Below are 23442 nucleotides of genomic sequence, written 5' to 3'. Positions count from 1 at the left end.
CAAATCAATTCGGTTTACAATGAACTAAGTAGAATATACAATTAACCAATCAACAAGAGATACAGAGCATACAGTTACATTATAACAAGGAAGCCTTAACTTGGAGTAGGAAAATAAAGAAGGGGTGAACGGAGCAATAAATATATAAAGTGCAATAAAATAGAATAAATACTATATACAGTGGAGGGGGCTAGGAGCCAACCTCTCTTTAATGGATATTAGGCATGAGAAATTTGGAAAAGTTTTGTTTACAGAGATGTGTGGTGAACAATTCTAGATCAGGCAATGGAGTTTGTGGTGGGGAAGGCTTGGCTGAACAGCCATGTCTTTAGTTTCTTTTTAAAAGTTGTTAGACAAGTCTCCAGTCTGAGGTCCGGAGGCATGGCGTTCCACATGGAAGGGCCTGCTGTAGAGAATGACCGGTCTCTGATGTTTGCGTGGTGCACTAATTTGATTGTAGGAACGTGTAAAGATCCCTTGTAAGCATCCCTTAAAGGCCTGGCTGTCGAGTGCAGTCTGAGAGGATGAGACAGATCAAGCGGGGTTTGATGGTGGATATTTTTATGAATGATTGTGAGAGATTTATGGAGGATCCGGAAGTTTACTGGGAGCCAGTGGAGATCTTTTAGAATAGGAGAAATATGCTCTCTCCGATTGGTATTTGTCAAAATCCTTGCCGCTGCATTTTGTAGCAGCTGGAGCGGTTTTAGTGGTAGAGGCTGGAAGACCATGCAGGATGGAGTTGCAATAGTCGATCTTAGAGAACAGAATGGCTTGGAGGACGGATCTGAAATCGTTGTGGAATAGGAGCGGTTTGAGTTTTTTGAGTACTTGTAACTTGTAAAAGCACTCCTTAGTAGTGTGTTTTATAAAATGCTTTAGGTTAAGGTGACTGTCGATTAAGACTCCAAGATCTCTGGCGTGTGATATATGTGGAATATTTTGTGATTGGAGAAGTATGGGACTACCTTCTGGAGTAATTAGTAAGAGTTCGGTTTTAGAAGTGTTGAGCACAAGGTTGAGGCTGGATAAGTAGTGGTTTATAGTTTGTAGATGAGCGTTCCATAACTTGAGTGTTGAGTCCAATGATTTGGATATAGGGATTAAAATTTGAAGGTCATCTGCGTAAATATAAAATTTGAGTTTGAGGTTTGAAAGTAGGTGGCAGAGGGGGAGAATGTAGATATTAAACAGGGTGGGTGATAGGGAGGAGCCCTGGGGGACGCCAAAAGGAGCATTAGTATGAGGTGATTCCATGTTTTTAATTTTTACCTTATAGCCTCTATTACTGAGGAAAGATTCGAACCATCTGAGGGCTGAGCCTGTAATTCCTATGTCTGAGAGTCGGTTTAGGAGGATGTTGTGATTTACCGTATCAAAAGCCGCAGAGATGTCGAGGAGGGCTAAGAGAAATGACTGTCCTTTATCAAAACCAATATATAGTTGATCCAGGAGGGAGGTGAGGAGGGTTTCCGTATTGTGTTCTTTTCGGAAACCATATTGTGACGTGTGAAGTATATTGTGGTCTTCTAGGTAATTTGAAAGTTGCTTATTTACAATTTTCTCCATGATCTTAGATACAAATGGGAGATTTGATATGGGACGGTAATTGTTGAGGTCTTCCGGGTCCAGGTTGGATTTTTTGAGTATGGGTTTGAGCGTGGCCAATTTGAGTGCGTCCGGGAATGTTCCTTGTGTAAGGGAACAATTGATGATATCAGCTAGATATTTGGATATGTATTCTGGGATGAGGATCAGTAACTTGGAGGGTATTTGGTCCAGTGGGTGGGTCGAAGGTTTCATTCTTTTTATCAGCGATTCTACCTCTAAGGTGTGGGTTGAATCAAAGGAATCCAATCTTATGTCTGAGTTTGGTAGGAGAACTGTGTCCGGAAGAGTAGGATTTGTGTTGACAGGTAATCTGGCCAGGGTATTGGTGATTTTATTTTGAAAGAATAAGGCCAGGTCATTGGCCTTTGATTGAGCTGTATCGTCAGGGATGTTAGGAAGAGCTGTTTTGGTCAGTTCCGAAACATAGGAGAAGAGGGCCCTCGCATCATACAGCATATCGTGGATGCGGTGAGCATAGAAATCTCTTTTTGTTCGAAGTATTGCTGATCTGTACTGGTGGAGAGTAGTTTTGTATATGGAAAGAGTGAGGGGATTAGAGTTCTTCCTCCATTCTTTTTCTTTCCGTCTTAGATTTTGCTTCTGAGTGCGGAGTTCATTAGAGAACCACGGTTGCTTATTTTTATGGGAGGGGTTTATAATTTTTTTTTTTTTTTTTTTTTTTTTAATATAGTCAATTATCCTCTCTTTCCTTGACTATTGCAATGCACAGTTAGGCCTGCACAGTCTCACTTAAAAGCACTGCAGTTAATCCAAATTTCTGGATCCTCTTTGAAAGAAAATATCATGCCCATTTTGATTACTCTGCATTGGCTGGTGTGGAGGGTAAGATTTAAAATTCTCACTCTCATGATCTGGCTCCTTCATATGTCCAAGCTGCAATCTAACAATATTTCGAGGGAAGAGCTCAGTAACCCACATTCCAGTGGGAGCACTGAGAGGAGAGGATCACCTTGATGGTGGCTGAAAGGAATCAGTAAGTTTTTGCTTGGGACATTGTCTTTTTCAAACGTATTGGGGCAAAGTTAACTATTTGGGAATATTATTTAGTGTGTTTGTGCTTTTAATAGTCAGTAAGGCAGCGAATAAACAAGTTAGACTGTTTGTATTTTTAAATGGTCAGTCAGTAATGCAGCTAGTAAGCGGAACTGAGTGTTTGTTTAAAAAAAAAAAAATAGCCAGAAGCTAGAAATAAGCTAGGAGCAGTGTATACCTAAGTAAAAAGGTTGAAAAGTTCAGTTCAGTTACTCACCTTGGAAAGGTGTTGAAATAGTGTGATTTGGTTTGATTAGGTACCAACATTTGATAATCAAGAGAGCAGTGAGTCACTCTGGCTGACTAACTGAAGTTAGACTGGATTTCCCAACCCTCCCACCCATTGCCAACCCAACCCTAGCTCATCCTTTAATTTATAGGCAGGTGCCAGTTTCACAAAACAGAAAAAACTTTATTGAGAGTTTGATCAGTCCCTTGTAGGCCACTACCAGACATATAGTGAATTCACTAATACATTTAAAGGACGTTAATTAGACACATTCCTACTCCCATAGCAACCTAAAACTTAACTAGGAACTGAACAAAATTGAGATGAAGGCAGCAGCCCAGCAGCAAGAGGGGGGCTTCCCAGTCTTTTGCATCGAGTGTCACATGTATGATTTTTTACCCGCCGGTGAAAAGTTGTACATGTGCATGCGATGCAAAGAGCTCCTGGCTCTCAGAGAACAAGTCCGATCTCTGGAGGCTAGAGTGGCAGACCTAGAGGGGCTGAGGCAGACAGAGAGGTATATAGATGAGACCTTCAGGGACATAGTAGCCAAGTCCCAACTTCAGACTGGCAGCCCTGGTGCTGCCTTGGAGGAAGAAGGTCTCATGATTGGAGAGCATCAACCGGATGCAGCAGGAAAGGATCCTGTAGCAAGGACCTGCTCTCCGGGTGATGCATTGTCCTTTTGCACCGAGGATATCTCTCCAAGGCCCCAAGGCCTACTGCCCAGGAGGGAAGGGCCTACTGCCCAGGAGGGAAGGGTTAGGTCAGATTATTAGGAATGTAGATAGCTGGGTGGCTGGTGGGCATGAGGATCGCCTGGTATCATGCCTACCTGGTGCAAAAGTGGCAGACCTCACGCGTCACCTAGATAGGATTTTAGACAGTGCTGGGGAGGAGCCGGCTATCATTGTACATGTGGGCACCAACAACATAGGAAAATGTGGGAGGGAGGTTCTGGAAGCCAAATTTAGGCTCTTAGGTAGAAAGCTTAAATCCAGAACCTCCAGGGTAGCATTCTCTGAAATGCTCCCTGTTCCACGCACAGGTTACCAGAGGCAGGCAGAGCTCCGGAGTCTCAATGTGTGGATGAAACGATGGTGCAAGGAAGAGGGATTCAGTTTTGTTAGGAATTGGGGAACCTTTTGGGGAAGGGGGAGTCTCTTCTGAAGGGATGAGCTCCACCTTAACCAGGGTGGAACCAGACTGCTGGCACTAACCTTTAAAAAGGAAATAGGGCAGCTTTTAAACTAGAACAAAGGGGAAAGCCGACAGTCGCTCAGCAGCGCATGGTTCGGAGAGAGGTATCTTCAAAGGATATTAATGATGCATTAGAATTAGGGCATCCCGACAGTGAGGTTCCAATAATAAGGAAAGTAGTCCAAGTGCCTGTAGCTAAAAACTCACCTGAGCTACAAAATTCTAACTTATCCCTATCAATTAAAAAGCAGAACGAAAATACAAACAAAAAACAAACTTTGGAATGTTTGTATGCTAATGGCAGAAGTCTAAGAAGTAAGATGGGAGAATTAGAATGTATAGCAGTGAATGATCTGTTTATATTGCGTAAGAAAGTTTCTAAGAGGTGATTTGTTGGTTTATATAGTTGTCATATTGTATACATCCCTCTAAGTTACAGGGTGCCATTGATAGTTTTAGCAGTGAATAATGACATAGACTTAATTGGCATCTCAGAGACATGGTGGAAGGAGGACAACCAATGGGACAGTGCTATACCGGGATACAAATTATATCGCAATGACAGAGAGGAGCACCTGGGAGGCGGTGTGGCGCTTTATGTCCGGGATGGCATAGAGTCCAACAGGATAAACATCCTGCATGAGACTAATTGCAAAATTGAATCTTTATGGGTAGAAATCCCTTGTGTGTTGGGGAAGACTATAGCGATAGGAGTATTCTACCGTCCATCTGGTCAAGATGGTGAGACGGACAGTGAAATGCTAAGAGAAATTAAGGAAGCTAACCAAATTGGTAGTGCGGTAATAATGGGAGACTTCAATTACCCCAATATTGACTGGGTAAATGTATCATCGGGACACGCTAGAGAGAAAACGTTCCTGGATTCAATAAATGATAGCTTTATGGAGCAATTGGTTCAGGAGCCAACAAGAGAGGGAGCAATTTTAGATCTAATTCTCAGTGGAGCACAGGATTTGGTGAAAGAGGTAACGTTGGTGGGGCCGCTTGGCAATAGTGATCATAATATGATCAAATTTGAATTAATGACTGGAAGAGGAACAGTTTGCAAATCCACGGCTCTCGTGCTAAACTTTCAAAAGGGAAACTTTGATAAAATGAGAAAAATTGTTAGAAAAAACTGAAAGGAGCAGCTACAAAAGTAAAAAGTGTGCAACAGGCGTGGTCATTGTTAAAAAAAATACTATTCTAGAAGCACAGTCCAGATGTATTCCACACACTAAGAAAGGTGGAAAGAAGGCAAAACGATTACTGGCATGGTTAAAAGGGGAGGTGAAAGAAGCTATTTTAGCCAAAAGATCTTCATTCAAAAATTGGAAGAAGGATCCAACAGAAGAAAATAGGATAATGCATAAACGTTAGCAAGTTAAATGTAAGACAATGATAAGACAGGCTAAGAGAGAATTTGAAAAGAAGTTGGCCGTAGAGGCAAAAACTCACAGTAAAATCTTTTCTAAATATATCCGAAGCAGAAAGCCTGTGAGGGAGTCAGTTGGACCGTTAGATGATCGAGGGGTTAAAGGGGCACTTAGAGAAGATAAGGCCATCGTGGAAAGATTAAATGATTTCTTTGCTTCGGTGTTTACTGAAGAGGATTTTGGGGAGGTACCCGTACTGGAGAAAGTTTTCATGGGTAATGATTCAGAGGGATTGAATCAAATCACGGTGAACCTAGAAGATGTGGTAGACCTGATTGACAAACTGAAGAGTAGTAAATCACCTGCACCAGATGGTATATACTCCAGAGTTCTGAAGGAACTAAAAAATGACATTTCAGACCTATTAGTAAAAATTTGTAACCTATCATTAAAATAATCCATTGTACCTGAAGACTGGAGGATAGCTAATGTAACCCCAATATTTAAAAAGGGATCCAGGGGCGATTCGGGAAACTACAGACCGGTTAGCCTGACGTCAGTGCCAGGAAAATAGTGGAAAGTGTTCTAAACATCAAAATCACAGAACATATAGAAAGACATGGTTTAATGGAACAATGTCAGCATGGCTTTACCCAAAGCAAGTCTTGCCTCACAAATCTGCTTCACTTTTTTTGAAGGATTTAATAAACTTGTGGATAAAGGTGAACCTGTAGATGTAGTGTACTTGGAATTTCAGAAGGTATTTGACAAAGTTCCTCATGAGAGGCTTCTAGGAACAGTAAAAAGTCATGGGATAGGTGGCAATGTGCTTTTGTGGATTGCAAACTGGCTAAAAGCCAGGAAACAGAGAGTAGGATTAAATGGACAATGTTTCTCAGTGGAAGGGAGTGGACAGTGGAGTGCCTCAGGGATCTGTATTGGGACCGTTACTTTTCAATATATTTATAAATGATCTGGAAAGAAATACGACGAGTGAGATAATCAAATTTGCAGATGATACAAAATTGTTCAGAGTAGTTAAATCACAACAGATTGTGATAAATTGCAGGAAGACCTTGTGAGACTGGAAAATTGGGCATCCAAATGGCAGATGAAATTTAATGTGGATAAGTGCAAGGTGATGCATATAGGGAAAAATAACCCATGCTATAGTTACACAATGTTAGGTTCCATATTAGGTGCTACCACACAAGAAAGAGATCTAGGCGTCATAGTGGATAACACATTGAAATCGTTGGTTCAGTGTGCTGCGGCAGTCAAAAAAGCAAACAGAATGTTGGGAATTATTAGAAAGGGAATGGTGAATAAAACGGAAAATGTCATAATGCCTCTGTATCGCTCCATGGTGCGATCGCACCTTGAATACTGTATACAATTCTGGTCGCCGCATCTCAAAAAAGATATATCTGCTTTTAATTCTTCTCTCACACAGGTAGCTACATTTCTGCTTGTTTCAACTGCTCTCCAAGCCAGGATCCAGGGCTTGGATTGATATTTCCCCTATGCTCAGCTCGGACCCTCTCCTCCTCCTCCACCTCGTGGTTGCTAACCCCTCCCCCAGCTGGAATACGTCACAGAAGCTAAAAGAATCGGCTTTTAATTCTTCTCTCACACAGGCGTCGCGCGCCTAATGAGCGCAATAAAGGAGCCTGCCCCTTGAGTGCCCCTTAGCGTTGCCCCTATATGATCCTAACAAATAGCCTATTTTCCTCCTTACTCTAATCTGCTTTCATACCTTCCCCTCCCCATCTTCACCTATACCATTCCTATTAACACTCCGTATCTTTAAACATCTCAGTGCATTACTTGCAATATGCTAAATAACCCCATTCCCATACTCAAATATAACTATCAGCCATACACAGATACATTCATGAAACCTCAACAAATGAACAGACACCTCATCCCAATCATGCTCACACCAATCACACAATTCTTAGGTCTCACGACTCTAGCTATCATGCTGTTTAATGCGCAATCTATCACAAAAAACCCCAATATACTTCATGATATACTCATTGATAAGCCAGATATTTGCGCCATAACTGAGACCTGTTTAAAGAAAACTGATACCGTCCTACTTAATCAGTTACCAAATGACATTTATGACATCTACTCAATCCCAAGACCTAAGAAAAAAGGAGGTGGTTTACTACTCGCTGCAAAAAAAGAATTGCAGTTAACTTCACATCCTGTGCAAATCGCCCCAAAATTTGAGATTGGGTTATTTAAATCTCCTCACCTGCAGATCTGTCTAGTATATATTCCCCCTGGCATTCTTACAAAAAATCCTTCTCCCATAATTGAATTTATCGCCCAGAACATTGAAATTGACAAACCTGCCATCATCTTAGGAGATTTCAATATACATGTAGACTCCCTCCCACTATCAAATGCCTGTGAAACCTTTCTATCATCCCTCAAAGCTATTGGTTTCACACAGATCGTCACTGACCCTACTCATCAAAATGGTCATACTCTAGATCTGATTTTCATTAACAAACCCATCATCTCCAGTGACCCTATTAGCACAGCTGTTCCATGGTCAGATCACCACCTCCTGCACACTACCCTCACCCTTAAACGAACCACCTCACCCCAAATCCCAGAACCTAAAACTATACAGATCCGCAAATTATGTTCTATCGATGAACTCACTGTTCCTTTTAACAAAGAACTTCATAATCTTGAACTAGCTGACATCAACTCAGCAATCACATCATGGTATTATATCACTGGGAACATTGCCAACGACCTTTGCCCCCTTCGCACTAAAGAAATTGGCCACTCCAAATCTTCACTTAAACCATGGTATGCCCCTGAACTGACAGCTCTAAAACGTACCCTCAGGAAATTGGAAAAAGATTGGCGTAACAACCCCTCCCTCACAAAAAGAAATACTTACAGAGCAACCCTACGTATCTATCGTGAGCAAACCCTCAACGCAAAAAAAAATTACCATGCAAAAAAATACATGACCTGCAATTTAATGCAAACGCTCTCTTCACGTATGTAACACAAATGACTAAAACCAATACCACTCCCACCTGTAATAAAAATGCCCAAACCAAAAGTGAGAACTTAGCTAAATGCTTTCACGAGAAAATAGTTAAAATCATGGCACGGTTCCCTGGCAATAATCCCCTGACCAAAACCATCCCACATGATTCCTCTGCTATATTTAATGCCTTCGAACCCATCACGTCCCTAGAGATTCAAAATACCATTAAAAAAATGAAACCTGCCACACATCCAAGTGACACCATACCCACCTAACATCTTCTCTCCATCCCTGAAATCATAGCACCCTCAATTGCTAAAATTATCAATTGCTCACTAGCTTCCGGAGAAATCCCTAATATGCTTAAACAAGCTATCATCAGACCTATTCTAAAAAAGCCCAAAGCTGATGCCTCTGACCTAACCAACTACCGACCTATTTCCAACCTTCCCTTCATAGCAAAAATCCTTGAAAAAATTGTAAACACGCAGCTCACTGAACACCTGGAAAAATTTGAAATTCTCTCACCATTGCAACATGGTTTTCGTAAATGTATGAGCACCGAAACTCTACTCATCTCTCTTATCAATACATACTTATGGGGTTCGACAAAGTCAATCCTTCCTACTAGCCATGCTTGACATTTCTGCGGCCTTTGATACTATTAATCACAACATTCTCATTACACTGCTCAAGGAAATCGGCATATCTAACACCCCACTGCAATGGTTTGAAGCTTTCCTACAAGGACGGCAATATAAAGTCAATTTTGAAAACCATGAATCGCAACCATACAATATAAATCACAGAGTACCACAAGGATCTGCCCTCTCCTTTACTCTCTTTAATATTTATATCCTCCCTCTTTGTCACCTACTGACAGAACTTGGCCTTATGTACTTCATCTATGCAGATGATGTACAAATTATCATCCCCATCACTGACTCCCTTAATGATGCCCTTAAAACATGGGATACTGCCCTCACCTCCATTAGTAACCTCCTTACTAGCATCAATCTGGCCATTAACCCCGATAAAACAGAACTTATGGTCATTTCCCCACAGAATCACAAAAACACAATTGCTGCCACTCACACATCACTCACTTCTCCTGACTTCACTAACACTGTTAAAAACCTTGGAGTCACATTAGACAACTACCTTAATTTTAAAAAACATATCAACAACATTATTAAAGATGGGTTCTTCAAACTACACACTCTAAAAAAATTAAGACCATTACTCTACCAACATGATTTCCGTACTGTACTGCAAGCTCTCATTTTTTCGAAAGTTGATTATTGTAATGCCCTTCTCCTAGGCCTACCCAAAACTACCATTCTACCACTACAAATGCTTCAGAATGCAGCAGCACGCATTCTCACCAACACCAGAAAATCAGAACATATTACTCCCATACTCAGAGATCTGCACTGGCTCCCCATTGCGTAGAGAATCATTTTTATTTATTTATTTATTTATTTAACATCTTTTCTATACCGACATTAAAATACACATCATATCGGTTTACATTGTAACAAAAGATTGAAATTACATAGAACAGGGGCAGGGAGAACAGGGAGAGGATATAAGCAAGAGAGAAGGGGCTCTTAAGAGCCTAAAAAGTCAAGCAAGGGGAATGGGGAAAGAGAGATGAACATATTTACAATCATTAATCATGGTCGTGAAGGTGAACATATTTACATATTTACATAATTACAACGGAGGGGCCTGGTGGAAGAGCCAAGTTTTGAGCATCTTTCTGAATTTCAGGGGGCAGGGCTCCAGACGTAGGTGGGATGGCATGGCGTTCCATTGTGTTGGACCGGCAATGGATAGGGCACGATCCCTGGTTGCTGAAAGGCGGGCCCTCTTGAGGGGTGGAACCTGAAGGGTGCATGCAAGGTTTGCTCTGGTGGGGCGGGCAGATTGTGAGAGTTGGAGAGGTTCGCTGAGCCATGAGGGATTGTTCTTGTAAATAGATTTGTGTATAATGGTGAGGGATTTGAAGAGGATACGGAAGGAGATAGGTAGCCAATGCAGATCCTTAAGGACTGGGGTTATATGGTCTGTTTTACGTGTGTTGCTAAGGAGTCTTGCCGTGGCGTTTTGAAGTATCTGGAGGGGTTTGATAGTGGAGTAGGGGAGTCCAAGGTAGAGGGAGTTGCAGTAATCCAGTTTGGATGAGAGGGTGGCTTGGATGACTGTTCTGAGGTCGTGTGTGTGAAGTAGGGGCTTGAGTTTTTTGATGATGTTAAGTTTGTAGAAACCGCCTTTGAGGACAGAGCTGATGTGATTTTTTAGGTTCAGAAGAGGGTCGATGAGGACACCGAGGTTTCGGACAGTGGGCTGTGAGGTTAAGGAGAGGGTCTTGGGGTCGTTGGGGGGGAGGAGCATGAAGGTTTGATGGTTGTGGATGAGGAGGAGTTCGGTTTTTGAGGCATTGAGTGCGAGTTGAAGGGATGTGAGTAGAGAGTTGATGGATGATAGGCATTCCTCCCAAAAGCTAAGGGTGGCGGAGATAGTTTCATGGAGGGGAATGATAATCTGGATATCATCAGCATAGATGTAGAATTTAAGCCCAAGGTCTGAGAGGAGATGACAGAGAGGTAGGAGATATATGTTAAAGAGGGTGGAGGAAAGGGAGGAGCCTTGTGGTACTCCTTGTGTGAGAGAGAGCTTAGAAGACTCTGAGCTGCCTAGTTTCACGGAGAAGCATCTGTTAGCCAGGTAGGATCTGAACCATAGGAGGGCGGTGTCGGAGATACCTATGTTTACGAGGCTGGAGATGAGGAGATTGTGGCTTATCATGTCAAAGGCAGCTGAGATATCTAGGAAAGCAATGAGAAAATTGTGTCCTTGGTCCAGGCCAATGAGTAGGGTGTCTGTGAGGGAGAGTAGGAGAGCCTCTGTGCTCAGGTTCTTGCGGAAGCCAAATTGGGATGCGTGAAGGATGCAGTTGTCTTCCAGGTATTCCATAAGTTGGGCGTTTACTACTTTCTCCATAATTTGCTTGGCATTCTCATTGTGCCAGTCAAAGTTCTAGAGACTTTGACAAAAGCTTTCCTTGCTGGGGCTCCATCTGATGATGTCACCCATGTGTGAGGACTACCATCCAACTTGTCATAGAAGAACTGGCTGCAGAAAGGGTATGCGCCTTTGGATGCAGCATCAGGGTTCTATTCCACCCAAGGGTTACATTAATTTTCCTGTTCCACTCCATTCATGATTTTATAAACTTCTATAATATACCCTCTTAGCAGTCTTTTTTCCAAGCGAAAGAACCCAACTCTGTTTAACTTTTTTTCATAGGGAAGCTGTTCCAATTAACATACATGATTTTGATGTAATTGTAGCATCGCTCTCCACTTTGACAGCAAGGAGGGGAAGGGAAATTGGATTCAGACGACAGCCAATGCTGGACCCTGACTTTCATGGACCGGGGTTCTGATATACAGACATTAGGGGAAAAATCCAGGTCTGTTTCTACAGCCTAGTCCAAAAGCAAAGCATTTTCAAGCAGCTTTGTATGAATTATCAGAGCTGCTCACCCGTAAAAATGTTGCTAGCAGTAATTTTGTTATGGGTTGCTTGGTTTTGATTGTTAATATTACTACCCTTAACATAAGACTTGGGGGAACCTGCACAGAATGACAGTAACTTCCATAAGAAACTTACTGGGCGAACTGGATGGACTATTTGGCCTTTTTCTGTCATCATTACTAAGCAACTGCTATAACTGGGTCAGACCAAAGGTTCTCGAGCCCAGTATCCTATTTCCATCAGTGGCCAATCCAGGAAACAAATACCTTGCAATTACTCAATCATTAAATAGGTTCCATGCTTCTAATGCTAGTAATAAGCATTGGCTGTTCCCTAAGTCAACTTGATTAATAGCAATTTATGGACTTGTCCTCTAGATAATTATCCAAACCTTTTTTAAAGCCAGCTAAGTTAACATACCCATCCAGTGCATGGAAATCATTTCTAGCACAAATCCAGCACAGTCCATCAATGCAAAATCTTTCACGTACTCTAATCAGAAGTTAGAATAAATAATGAGACTTCCAAAAAATGGGCTGTGTTTTTGCAGTATCCCCCAATTCCTCTTAAGGTCTCTTCAAAAAAGCAGCAAGGCTTTATATTTAGAAGCAGAGTTTTAGGTTGATTCCGTCCGTGAAAAAAGTGAGTCTCCACTGGTTTCTGTTCCAGCGAGCTCACACAACAGCTGGCAAAAAGGCTGAAAACATAAAGCTTGAAACAAAAGAAAGTGTGCACCACCTAATGCAAGTCTCACATTTCTTCTACCTGCAGATATCCTTCTGTGACATCGCCAACACTTAAAGGTACAGTCCCTAATTTTTGACAGCTACCTCTGAACATATTACAATGCATTCTTTCACATGTATAAAGGTTTAATGACATTTCAGAAGAGGTTAATTAAAAAACACTGGTGACATAAACCAGAATTTGAGCCTAAATCACAAACATGTGCATCACTTTGCATTTGTCCATAAGAGAACATTGATCTTCCCAAATGGTCCTTCTTTCCTCCCCTTCTCTGGATTCTACAAAATTAACTTTTACATTACTTTGTGCTTTCAGCTGCTATGCACCAAAACTTTGGACAAATTATGTTATTTCTATACCTTCAGACTTGTTACTTCACCTTTCAGAAAGCACAGTTGCTTACCTGTAAAAGGTGTTCTCCTTGGACAGCAGGATGTTAGTCCTCACACATGGGTGACATCATCAGAAAAACACAGAAAACTTCTGTCAAAGTTTCTAGAAACATTGGCTGGCACACTGAGCATGCCTGTGTCCACATGGGGTCTCTCTTCAGTCATGTACATAGATACGATAAAGGAACAAACCAACCAGGGGAATCCAATTCCGCGGGGTGGCAGGTGGGTTTCGAGAGGACTAACATCCTGCTGTCCTAAGAGAACACCTGTTACAGGTAAGCAACTGCGCTTTCTCCTAAGACAAGCAGGATGATAGTCCTCACACATGGGTGAATCCCTAGCTATAGGCTGGACCCGACCCAGTGGAACCAGCAGACACCGAACCAGGTGCCAACGGGCACAACAGAGTTGCTGGTGGTGACCGTGGGGTCAGCCTGAACAAAAAACCAGGGGCCCCCTGTGGAAGAGTTGGACTCACAGCTGAAAAAGTTTGCAAAGGACAGACTGGCCGAATCTGCTATCTCGTTGGCCATCCCTGTCCAGACAAGAATGTGCAGCGAAATTGTGAAGGGAACTCCATGTTGCAGCTCTGCAGATCTCTCCCAACGGAACTGCACAGAGGTAGGCCACAGAAGTTGCCATGACCCTTACGGAGTGTGCCATAGCAGGGCACTCCAGGTGCAGGCCCGCCTGGTCATAGCAAAAAAAGATACAGTCTGCTATCCAGGTAGAAAGAGTTTGCTTGGTAACGGCCCTGCCCAGCAGATTGGAGTCAAATGAGATAAACAGCTGGGTGGACAGCTTGTGGCCCGCTGTACGGTCCAGATTGAAGGCCAGGGCCCTCTTAAAATCCAGTGTGTGCAGCGCCCTCTCTCCTGAGCAAGTATGAGGCCAGGGAAAGAAAGAAGGCAGCACAGTGGACTGGTTAAGATGGAAATCTGAAACCACCTTGGGCAGAAATGAAGGGTGCGTGCGCAGAACCACCCTGTCATGATAGAATCTAGTATGAGGCAGATAAGTCACTGCGATCAGCTCACTGACCCTGCGTGCTGATGTGACCGCTATCAAGAAGACCAAGTTCTGTTAGGATTTGTGGGTATGTGGGCCCTGGGCCAAGGTGAGAGATGGTACCGCCCATGGGGAGGAGCCCCGTGAGCTCACCGTCAGGATGCGAGGTCTCAGCTGACATCAGACACAGCACAGAGGTCTAGAGTCTTTATTAAAGAGTAGAGCAGCACTGCCTGCGGAGCGGGGAGTGTAGGAGAAAGGCACACAGACATGGCAGTGTCACGAAGTCTGTGAAGTGGGGGATACCCAAGGAGGATACCTTAGTAGAGATGACATGGCAATGGTCCTCAGAGTGGGGTACACCAATGAGGGTTCCTAAGTAGAGATCATACGGTAGTGGTCCGCAGAGTGGGATGCAATGATGAAGGTCCCTCAGTAGAGATGATACAGTAGTGGTCCGCAGAGTGGGGTACTCACAGTAGGAGTAGAGAAGGTCCCAGAGGAAGCCCCCAGGAACAGGGCAGGCAGCGGTCCTAGATGCAAGGTCCTCTGAGGAGCGGATAGCCAGAGACGAGGAAAGGGCCCCCGAGGAGCGGGTACCCGGGATGTCTCGTGCCGAGGAAGCAGGAGCTGGAACGAAGGGTCCTTAGCAAGTGAAGCGGATTTAGCAATGAGGGAACTCGTTGCCAAGTCATAGGCAGGCAAGGCCAGCCGGCTTAAGAGTCCTTGATGAATGATGTCATCCGGGGGGGATGCCCCTGAGGTCCCCACCATGACGTGCTTAAGACTGGCCCGAGAGCGTGCGTGCATGCTTAAGGAACTCCGAGGGCAAGATGGCGGTCAGCAGCGTTCACCCCATCCAGAGGGGCCCGCAATAGCTAGCGGAGGTCTCAAGCCTACCCAGTGGAGTCAGTGTAGTAAAGCAAGAGGTGAGCAACAGCTGTCACAGCCATCTGTGACAGACGGGCGTAACACATTCCATGTCAAATGCTTGAGGGTGCACGAACGTAGCGGCTCAAATGACGGTTTCATCAGCTGGGCTAGTACCATATTCAGGTCCCATGAGACTGCAGGGGGCTGCAGTGGAGGCCGCAGCTGAAGAAGCCCTCACATGAACCGCCCCACTATAGGCTGCACCGAGATGAGCGAACTGTCCACACCTTGATGGTACGCACCTATGGCACTAAGGTGCACTCACACGGAGTTAGTTTTAAGACCCGCCTCTGAGAGATGTAGTTCAGGAGGTGTTGGACAGGGCAAAAGAAAGGATCGAGACCCTTCTGCTTACACCATATGGTGAACCTCTTCCACTTCAACGCATAAGACTTCCTAGTGGATGACTTCCTGGAAGCCACCAGGACCCTGGTCATGTCCTCCGAAAGAGCCAGAGGTTGCAGGATCAACCTTTCAACATCCATGCCGAGAGGGACAGGGCATGGAGACTGGGATGGTGCAGTCTGCCCTGGTCTTGGGAGAGGAGGTCCGCAGTCCACAGAGGGATTGGGTTCTACTTGGACAGTTGCTGCAGAAGTGGGAACCATACTTGTCATGGCCAATGCAGGGAAACAAAGATCATGGACCCACGGTCTTGGTGAAGCTTCAGGAGAGTCTTCAATACTAATGGAAGAGGAGGATAGGCATACAGGAGGCCCGACCCCCAATGGATTGCAAAGGCATCCATGAGAGGAATGAAATCCGTACTTGGTCAGAGAGCAGAATCGGGACACTTTTGCGTAACTGAGGGGGGGCAAACAGATCCATGTCTGGGGTCCCCCAGAGATGGAAGAGACAATCCATCCCTCCTGATTCAGGGACCACTCGTGAGGCTCAAAAATGCAGCTCAGCTGGTCCGCTAGGAAGTTCTCTGTGCCTGCCAGGTACACGGCCCAGAGAAGCATCCCCTGCGCCAGTGCCCAGCCCCAGATCTGCACTGCCTCCTGACAAAGGAGGAAGGACCTGGTACATCCCTGCTTGTTGATATACCACATGGCCACTTGGTTATTTGTCTGAACGAGAATGACCTTGTTGATCCCAGAAGACCCATACAGCGTACCGGATCACCCTCAATTCCGAGAGGTTTATCTGTCACTGCGACTCCTGCGCAGTCCAGAAACCCTGTGTATGAGGGCCATCGACGTTGGTTCCCCATCCCAGGCAGGACATATTCGTGGTCAGCACAACCTGAGGCGAGGGTGCCTGAAAGGGATTACCGCACTCTAGGTTGAGAGGAAATGTCCACCAAGTCAGTGATGGGGACACCCAGATACAAACCTGGAGGCCCTTGGTGGCCTGTCACCACTGGGAGCACAGGGACCACTGGGCTCATTGCATATGAAGACGGGCGAAGGGAGTGACATGCACGGCCGCGGCCATATGCCCTAAAAGTGCAACATGTGCGCGCTGAAACCAGGCTACTCGTCTGGATTTCCCTTGCCAGAGCACATGCTCTGTCATGTGGCAGGAAGTCCTTGGCTTGTGACTCGTCAAGGACGGCCCTGATGAAAGCCAGCCTCGATGAGGGGCAGAGGTTTGACTTCTGGTAGTTGATTAAAAATCCCAGATACTCCAGGACATGAATGATACTGTGCAGTGTCTGCAGTGCCCTGGCCTGCATGTTGCTTTGTACCAGCCAGTCATCCAGGTATGGAAACACCTGGACTCTGAGCTGGTGCAGATAAGCCCCCAACATGGCAAGACATTTCGTGAATACCCGTGATGCAGAGGTGAGGCCAAATGGGAGCACACAGTACTGAAAATGTTGAAGCCCCACCACAAAGCGAAGATACCTCCTGTGACTTGGGAGGATCGTGATATGTGTGTATGTGTCCATTAGGTTGAGGGAGAAAAGCCAGTCTCCTTGGTTCAACAGGGGAATTATGGTGCCCAAGTTTACCATTTAGAATTTTTCCTTTTTCAGGAATCTGTTCAAGTTTCACAGATCCAGAATGGGTCGAAGGCCTCCTGTTTTCTTTGGAATCAGAAAGTAACAGGAGTAAAACTCCAACCCTGCTGTCCCTGAGGAACTGGTTCCACTGAACTGGCTTGGAGAAGGGCCAAGAGTTCCTCTTGAAGCAGTTCTGGATGCGAGACAGGACCCCACAGCGGGCTCAGGGGAGAATCTGGTGGAATGCCCACAAGATTCAGCCGATAACCCCACCTGATGACAGACAGAACCCATTGGTCCAACATCATGGTCAGCCACCAGTCTGTGAACAAGCAGAGCTGGCCCCCGACCGGGGGGGTCCTCTGGCCCCGGATGATATGGCTGGCATATTCTCCCTCATTGCCAGTCAAAATCCAATAGCGTGACTAGCCTGGGGGGCTCGCTTTGGGCGTGGGCCTCGCTGCTGGTGGGATCTGCTCCTGGCACTCACCTGCTGCGGCCTGGAATGGGGGGCTGGAGGGAAGTACTTTCTAGGCCTACAGAAAGGTCTCCTCGGCCAGTGAAGCCGAGGGTCCAGCAGACAAGTGCTGGAAGGTCTCGTAGTGGTCCTTTAACTGGCCGACCGCCTCCTTGACCTTGTTACTGAAAAGATTATCCCCAGTTCAAGACAAGTTCGCCAGCCGATCCTGGACCTCAGGACGAAGGGCCGAGGTCCAAAGCCAGGCTAGATGATGGGCAGAAATACCTGCCGTCACTACATGCCCTGCCATCTCAAAGACATCATAGGTAGCACACATCTCGTGCTTACCACATTCAAGACCATGTTGGACGAGAGCCATGAGAGTTTCCTGGGGCTCCTGCGGCAGACTGTCCGCCACCTCCTGGACTTGTTTCCAGAGCTTGCGGGTATACTGGGTCATGGCCAAGAGATAGGAGGCGATCTGTGCTATTAACATGGATCCCTGGTATAATCTCTGTCCTATGGCATCCCATGCCCTGTTGTCTTTACCAGGAGGGGCCGATGCATGGGTTTTTGAACGCTTTGCCTTCTTGAGCGCTGACTCAACCACCACCGCCTGGTGGGGAAGTTGATGCTTTTCAAAGACTACAGTCTGCTGCACTAGGTACACCCCATCAGCCTTCTCGTTAATTGGGGCAATGGAGAGGGGGTGTTCCCATAGCCAGAGAAGCAGATCCTGAAAGATCTCATGCACCGGCACCGCTACGACCTCCTTTGGGGCGTCGACAAACTGGAGGGTCTCGAGCATTTTATGGCAGGCATCCTCTTCTGTCATAAGCTGTAAGGGGATAGCTTCGGCCATCGCATGGACAAACCCAGTGAAGGGCAGTTCCTCCAAAGGGGAAGGATCTGACGGAAGGTCATCAGAGTCTACCGATGAGGCGTCGGAGGTATCCCAGCCCCAGGGGTCATATGGGCTTTCGGACTTTTCGAGAGCACCTGGAGAGGAGGAGCGTGGAGCCCTTGGCATGGTCTTAGGTGCAGGTGCTGAAGGCTCAGGGGAACCAAGGGGCCCAGGGGGCTAGGCCCTGGCCCTGGAGGCACTGAGCGTGGCACCGAGGGACCTCGGAGTGCGTATGGCTTCGATGGACCTTCATTGCCCAAGGAGTCCCTGACGAGGACCAACTCTTATGCCTTGTGCTTTTGAGCCCTATGGGGCAGCGAGGGATCGCAAGGCACTGGCATCAAATGGGTTGGGAAGACACCGAGGAGGACGTTGAGGTGGTCCAACAATGGTTCCAGCCCTGTCACTGCAGTTGGCATCAGGACCTGGCCTCGAAAGCATTGGCAAAGGCACCGGAATCAGGGAATACACTGGTATCAGTGGCAGGGCCACCGGCTCCCGCTCATGCAAAGCACATTCCACCGCCAGGCACAACCAATGCTCCAACTCCGCCTCGAAGGTCTCGGACAATAGCGGAAGCTGAGAAGGGAGCATTGGGCCCAACTCTTCCTTGGGGCTCCGAGGAGGGTCGATGTCCAGTACCAGAATCAGTGCAGATGGCCCTGGACCACTGACATTGAGGGAGAATGGGGCTTCCTTGTATCTAGACCGCTTTTGCGGCAGGGCGACGAGCACCATGGTCCTCACCGGCTCAGACCCATGCTCAGACGGGGACCAATGCCAATGTTTGCGGGTTCTCCCATGATGCTTGCATGGTCCTTCCCCGGTGCTCAGGTTGATGATGATGACCCGGATATCCGGGACTTCAAGGACACCGAGATCTGCCAATCCTCGGAGTCCACCTGCCCTGAAAGCTTCAGGGGAGGGGTAGTAACTGGGGGATCGAGGGTAATCGGTTCCCCTCGGTCCCTAGGTGTCAAGTGTGCTAGCACAGAGGAGTTGGACTTGCCTGAGCAGAAGACCTTCTCCATTTTATCCAGCCTGGCCCACCGGCCTTTTGGGGTCATCTGAGCACACAATTTGCAGCCGTGGACATCGTGCAACGCCCCAAGGCAGAGGATGCACACTTCATGTGGATCAATTAGGGACATAGTCTGGGGGCACTGGGGACATCAGCAGAAGCCCGAGGCAGCCATGAGGCATGCAGAGACCACGAGGGCATGACAATTGGTGGATATGGAAGGAGGAATAAAGATTACTCACCGACCGAGAAGAACCTGAGGGGACCGAAGAGAGACCCAGCGCAGCAAAAGATGCGAAAAAGAAAATTTTCATGAAGAAAAAGACTAGTTTTCCCACTAAAAGGCATGAGCTCCACCTCCGTGAGACGATAGCTCCATGGAAAAGAAAGGACTGAAGAGAGACCCCGCATGGACACAGGGATAGTGGCATACTGGGCATGCTCAGTGTGCCAGCCAAAATTCCTAGAATCTTTGACAGACGTTTTCCATGCTGGGCTCTATCTGATGATGTCATCCATGTGTAAGGACTACCATCCTGCTTGTCCTAAGGGATGACTGTTTGGCCAGACCTTCCCCTAGATTGCTCAGTAGAGATTTTCAATCTTAATGACTTGAATACCAGACCTTTCAAGCAATGACCTTAACTTAAATGCCTCTGGACTCTGGACTCTTGTTTGTCTATGCCTGCATCTTTTCTCTTCCATCTGTTATTGTTCTAGATCTTTGATCCTTCTACAGGTACTTCCAACACCTACAAGATGACTTACAGTCTTTCCTCAACCTCCCTAAACTATTATACCCCCTACATCCCTTTTTACTACATACAATCCTATTTTGAACACTTTCTGGGAACATGCCCTAACTTCTTGTTCTATTTTTGGAGAAGAACAATCTTGTATGAATAGTGTAACTGTCAATTTGACTAGTCCTTCGATAAATGTTACTGTAACTGAATTAAATTTCATTGTAATCCAACTTGAGGCTACTCTTGGTAGAAGGTGTAATAGAAAATGTTTATAAATAAATACAATTTAATCTATCATTTAGATGCACAGGTCCATCTGCAGTTCCTCACAGCTCACTGCTGCTGCTTTAACAACTTTGAATAATTGTTTGCCATCTGCAAATCTGATCATCTCATTCGTTTCTCCCTTTTCCAGATTATTATTGAATATGTTAAACAGCATACATCCCAGTACAGATCTCTGGGTCTTAAGAACATAAGATGTGCCATCCTGGGTCAGACCAAAAGCCCATCAATGGTAAATTTGGTTATTCAGAAATACCCAGCAGATCCCAAAGATCTGTTGGGTATTTCTAGGCATGTTGCTCATGCCTAGAGATAAGAAGTGGCTTTCCCCAAGTCCACCTGACTAACAATTGTTTATGGATTTTTCCAACTGGAACTTGTTATGACCGTCGGCTGTGGGCAGTCGCGGCCGACCCAACTCTTGACTTGTCATGTCCTGCTCTCCACTCCTGGTAAGCTCACGGCTGTGGCTTGCCGCTACCACCGCGTTCCTCCCGGCTTTCGGGACTCCACATGGCGGCTGGGACACCACCAACCTACACTCCGACTCTGGGCCTCCCTAGGCGTGCGTGCGCGCCACCTGGCCTGTCTTTAAAGGCCCTATGGTGGGAACTCCAGGGACGTTCCCGGCTGATGACATCACAAGTCTGAGATATTTAAGGACCTCTCTTGGCCTATACTAACCGACTTGGCAATGAGTTCCCTGAGCTCCAGTGGTGCTTGTTCTGTACTCTGGACCTGCGGTTCCTGACGGATCCCTGATCTACAATCTTGGACTCTGGCTCTGGGTACCCGCTCCTCGGGGGCCTACTCTGTGCTTCCTTTCTGTGACTTGTCCTGCACTGCCCCGCTCCTCGGGGTAGCCTCAGCGTAACTTCGCCAGAGATCTTGTCTCTATGCTTCCCCACTCCTCAGGATAGCCTCAGTGTTACCAGACCGGAGTTCCTGTCTCTACGCTTCTCCGCTCCTTGGGGTAGCCTCAGCGTACCACACCGGATTTCCTGTCTCTACGCTTCCCCGTTCCTCGGGGCAGCCTCAGTGTTATCACATCGGACATTCATTCTCTAAGCCTCCTCGGGGTGGTCTCAGTGCCACTACTCCAGAGATTCTGTCTCTACGCTTCCCCGCTCCTCAGGGCAGCCTCAGCCTCACTACACCAGAGAGCCTGTTTCCAAGCTTACCCGCTCCTCAGGCCTGCCCTGTGCATCTCTGCCTTGGAGATCCATCCTCTGGTCTATCCTGTCTCCTTACCTGCCCGGCATTGCAATACTTTGGACTGTTCTCTCAAACCCCGCTCCTTGGGGCACCCCGCAGTATTGCCTCAGTGCAGGTGTCTGCGATCACGTGGCTGTGATGCAGACAACTCTTCTACACCTCCTTTCTCCTGGACCACAGCCGTGGTTCACTTGCCTGTGTTTCCATTCCACCTCACCTCCTGCCTCCCTGTGGGACTCAACCCCTCAGGGATATCAACTCCCACCTCGGGCCAAGGGTCCACAAAACCTACAAAACCTAACCTGCTAGTTTTATGGAATGTCCCCTAGTATAGCACTATCTGAAAATGTAAATCATCATCCCCTATTTACATGTTCTAACCCGTTCATGATTTTATAAGCCTATCATCTCCCCTCTCAGTAGTCTCTTCTCCAAGATGAAGAGCCCCAATCTGTTTAGCCTTTCTTCATAAGGAAGCCTTTCTTTCCCCTTTATCATTTTTGTTGCCCTTTATTGTCATTTTTCTAGTTCCACTATATCTTACTTGCAATGAAGTTACCAAAACTGCACACAATTCTCAAAGTGTGGTCGCACCATGGATCTATACAGAGGCATTAAGATATTCACAATTTTATTCTCCATTGCACTATTGGTTTTTCTCCATTTGGAAAGCAGACCATTACTCCAGTTCTCATTTTCCTATTTTTTAAACCAGTTCCCAGGACATTGCCTCCTAGCCCATATCTTTTTTTAATTTCCTGAGGAGACTCTCATGAGGCACTTTGGAAATGCCTTCTAAAAATCCAGATACACTCTATCAGGCAGTAGAACTCACCAGTAAGATGCTTTCCCAGGACATCCAACGGATGGGCAGCACTGCACGACCCTGGATACGGTAATAATCCCCACTATACAGGTTCCTGCTCATTCCAAAGTCAGCTATTTTGATGGTGTAATTTTTCCCCACCAAGCAGTTGCGTGTTGCTAGGTCCCGGTGAACAAAGTTCAGTGAGGATAGATATTTCATACCAGATGCGATCTGAGTGACAATGTACTTCAGCTCTGTAAACCTGTGAAGACATGCAGCAGAGGGTCAGATCCTGTTAATTACACTTTCAAACACTATGACCCAGTGCTAAGACCAGCACCCGAGGCAAATATTCAAAATTATGCTCTCCTCCCTGCTGACTTACTTTTAGTGGCTCAAGCACAGCATCCCCACTTCCTCTCTCCCCAAACTGCACAGAAGCATCACATCTCTCTCTCGCTCCACCCCTATCCAGCAGCAAACCTCCACTCTCTCTCCTTCTATCCCTTGTCTAGCAGTATTCCCCCTCTCTTTTCCCCACCACCTCTGCCCAGCTATAGCTCCTTTCTTTCTTCCCTAACTTTGTCCAGCAACAGGATCTTCTCCAACCCTGCGCAGCAACAGCTCTTCCTCTGCCCCAAAATTACCCCAACTCTCTATTCCTTTGTGGTAACTTGGGCGATAACAGCTTGGAAACAGCCAGAGAAATAAAGAGGCAGATTCTGGCTGTTCCTTAGGTGCATTTTATTTTCAGTGGAAAAACCAAAATCATACAAACAGTGAAACTCACCTTACTTTCAGGTAGCACACAATCCTTAAACGTAGCAGGTTTTAGCACAGGGTAGGTCTCTGCCAGCTCCCCAAGACCTGTTTAACTCTTTCAGGCCCTGAATTCTGGTGAGGGGCTCCTTCCTTCACTCAGGATTCCCTGTGGG

General features: G+C 46.1%; 1 protein-coding gene across 2 annotated transcripts in view; it reads right to left on the bottom strand.

Moving 5' to 3' along the window:
- Nucleotides 1-23442, bottom strand: part of DDR2 (discoidin domain receptor tyrosine kinase 2) — a 662671-nt gene that overhangs the window by 108939 nt on the left and 530290 nt on the right. For both annotated transcript variants that reach the window (XM_029618162.1, XM_029618161.1), the window contains exon 15: nt 22535-22769. In XM_029618162.1, the coding sequence (XP_029474022.1) occupies nt 22535-22769 (235 nt within the window). The remainder of the gene's footprint in view (nt 1-22534; nt 22770-23442) is intronic.

This window comes from Rhinatrema bivittatum, chromosome 10 (assembly GCF_901001135.1).
Source record: "Rhinatrema bivittatum chromosome 10, aRhiBiv1.1, whole genome shotgun sequence".
NCBI lineage: Eukaryota > Metazoa > Chordata > Amphibia > Gymnophiona > Rhinatrematidae > Rhinatrema > Rhinatrema bivittatum.
Note: the sequence above shows the minus strand (reverse complement) of the source record. Positions and strands in the feature narration are given on the sequence as shown.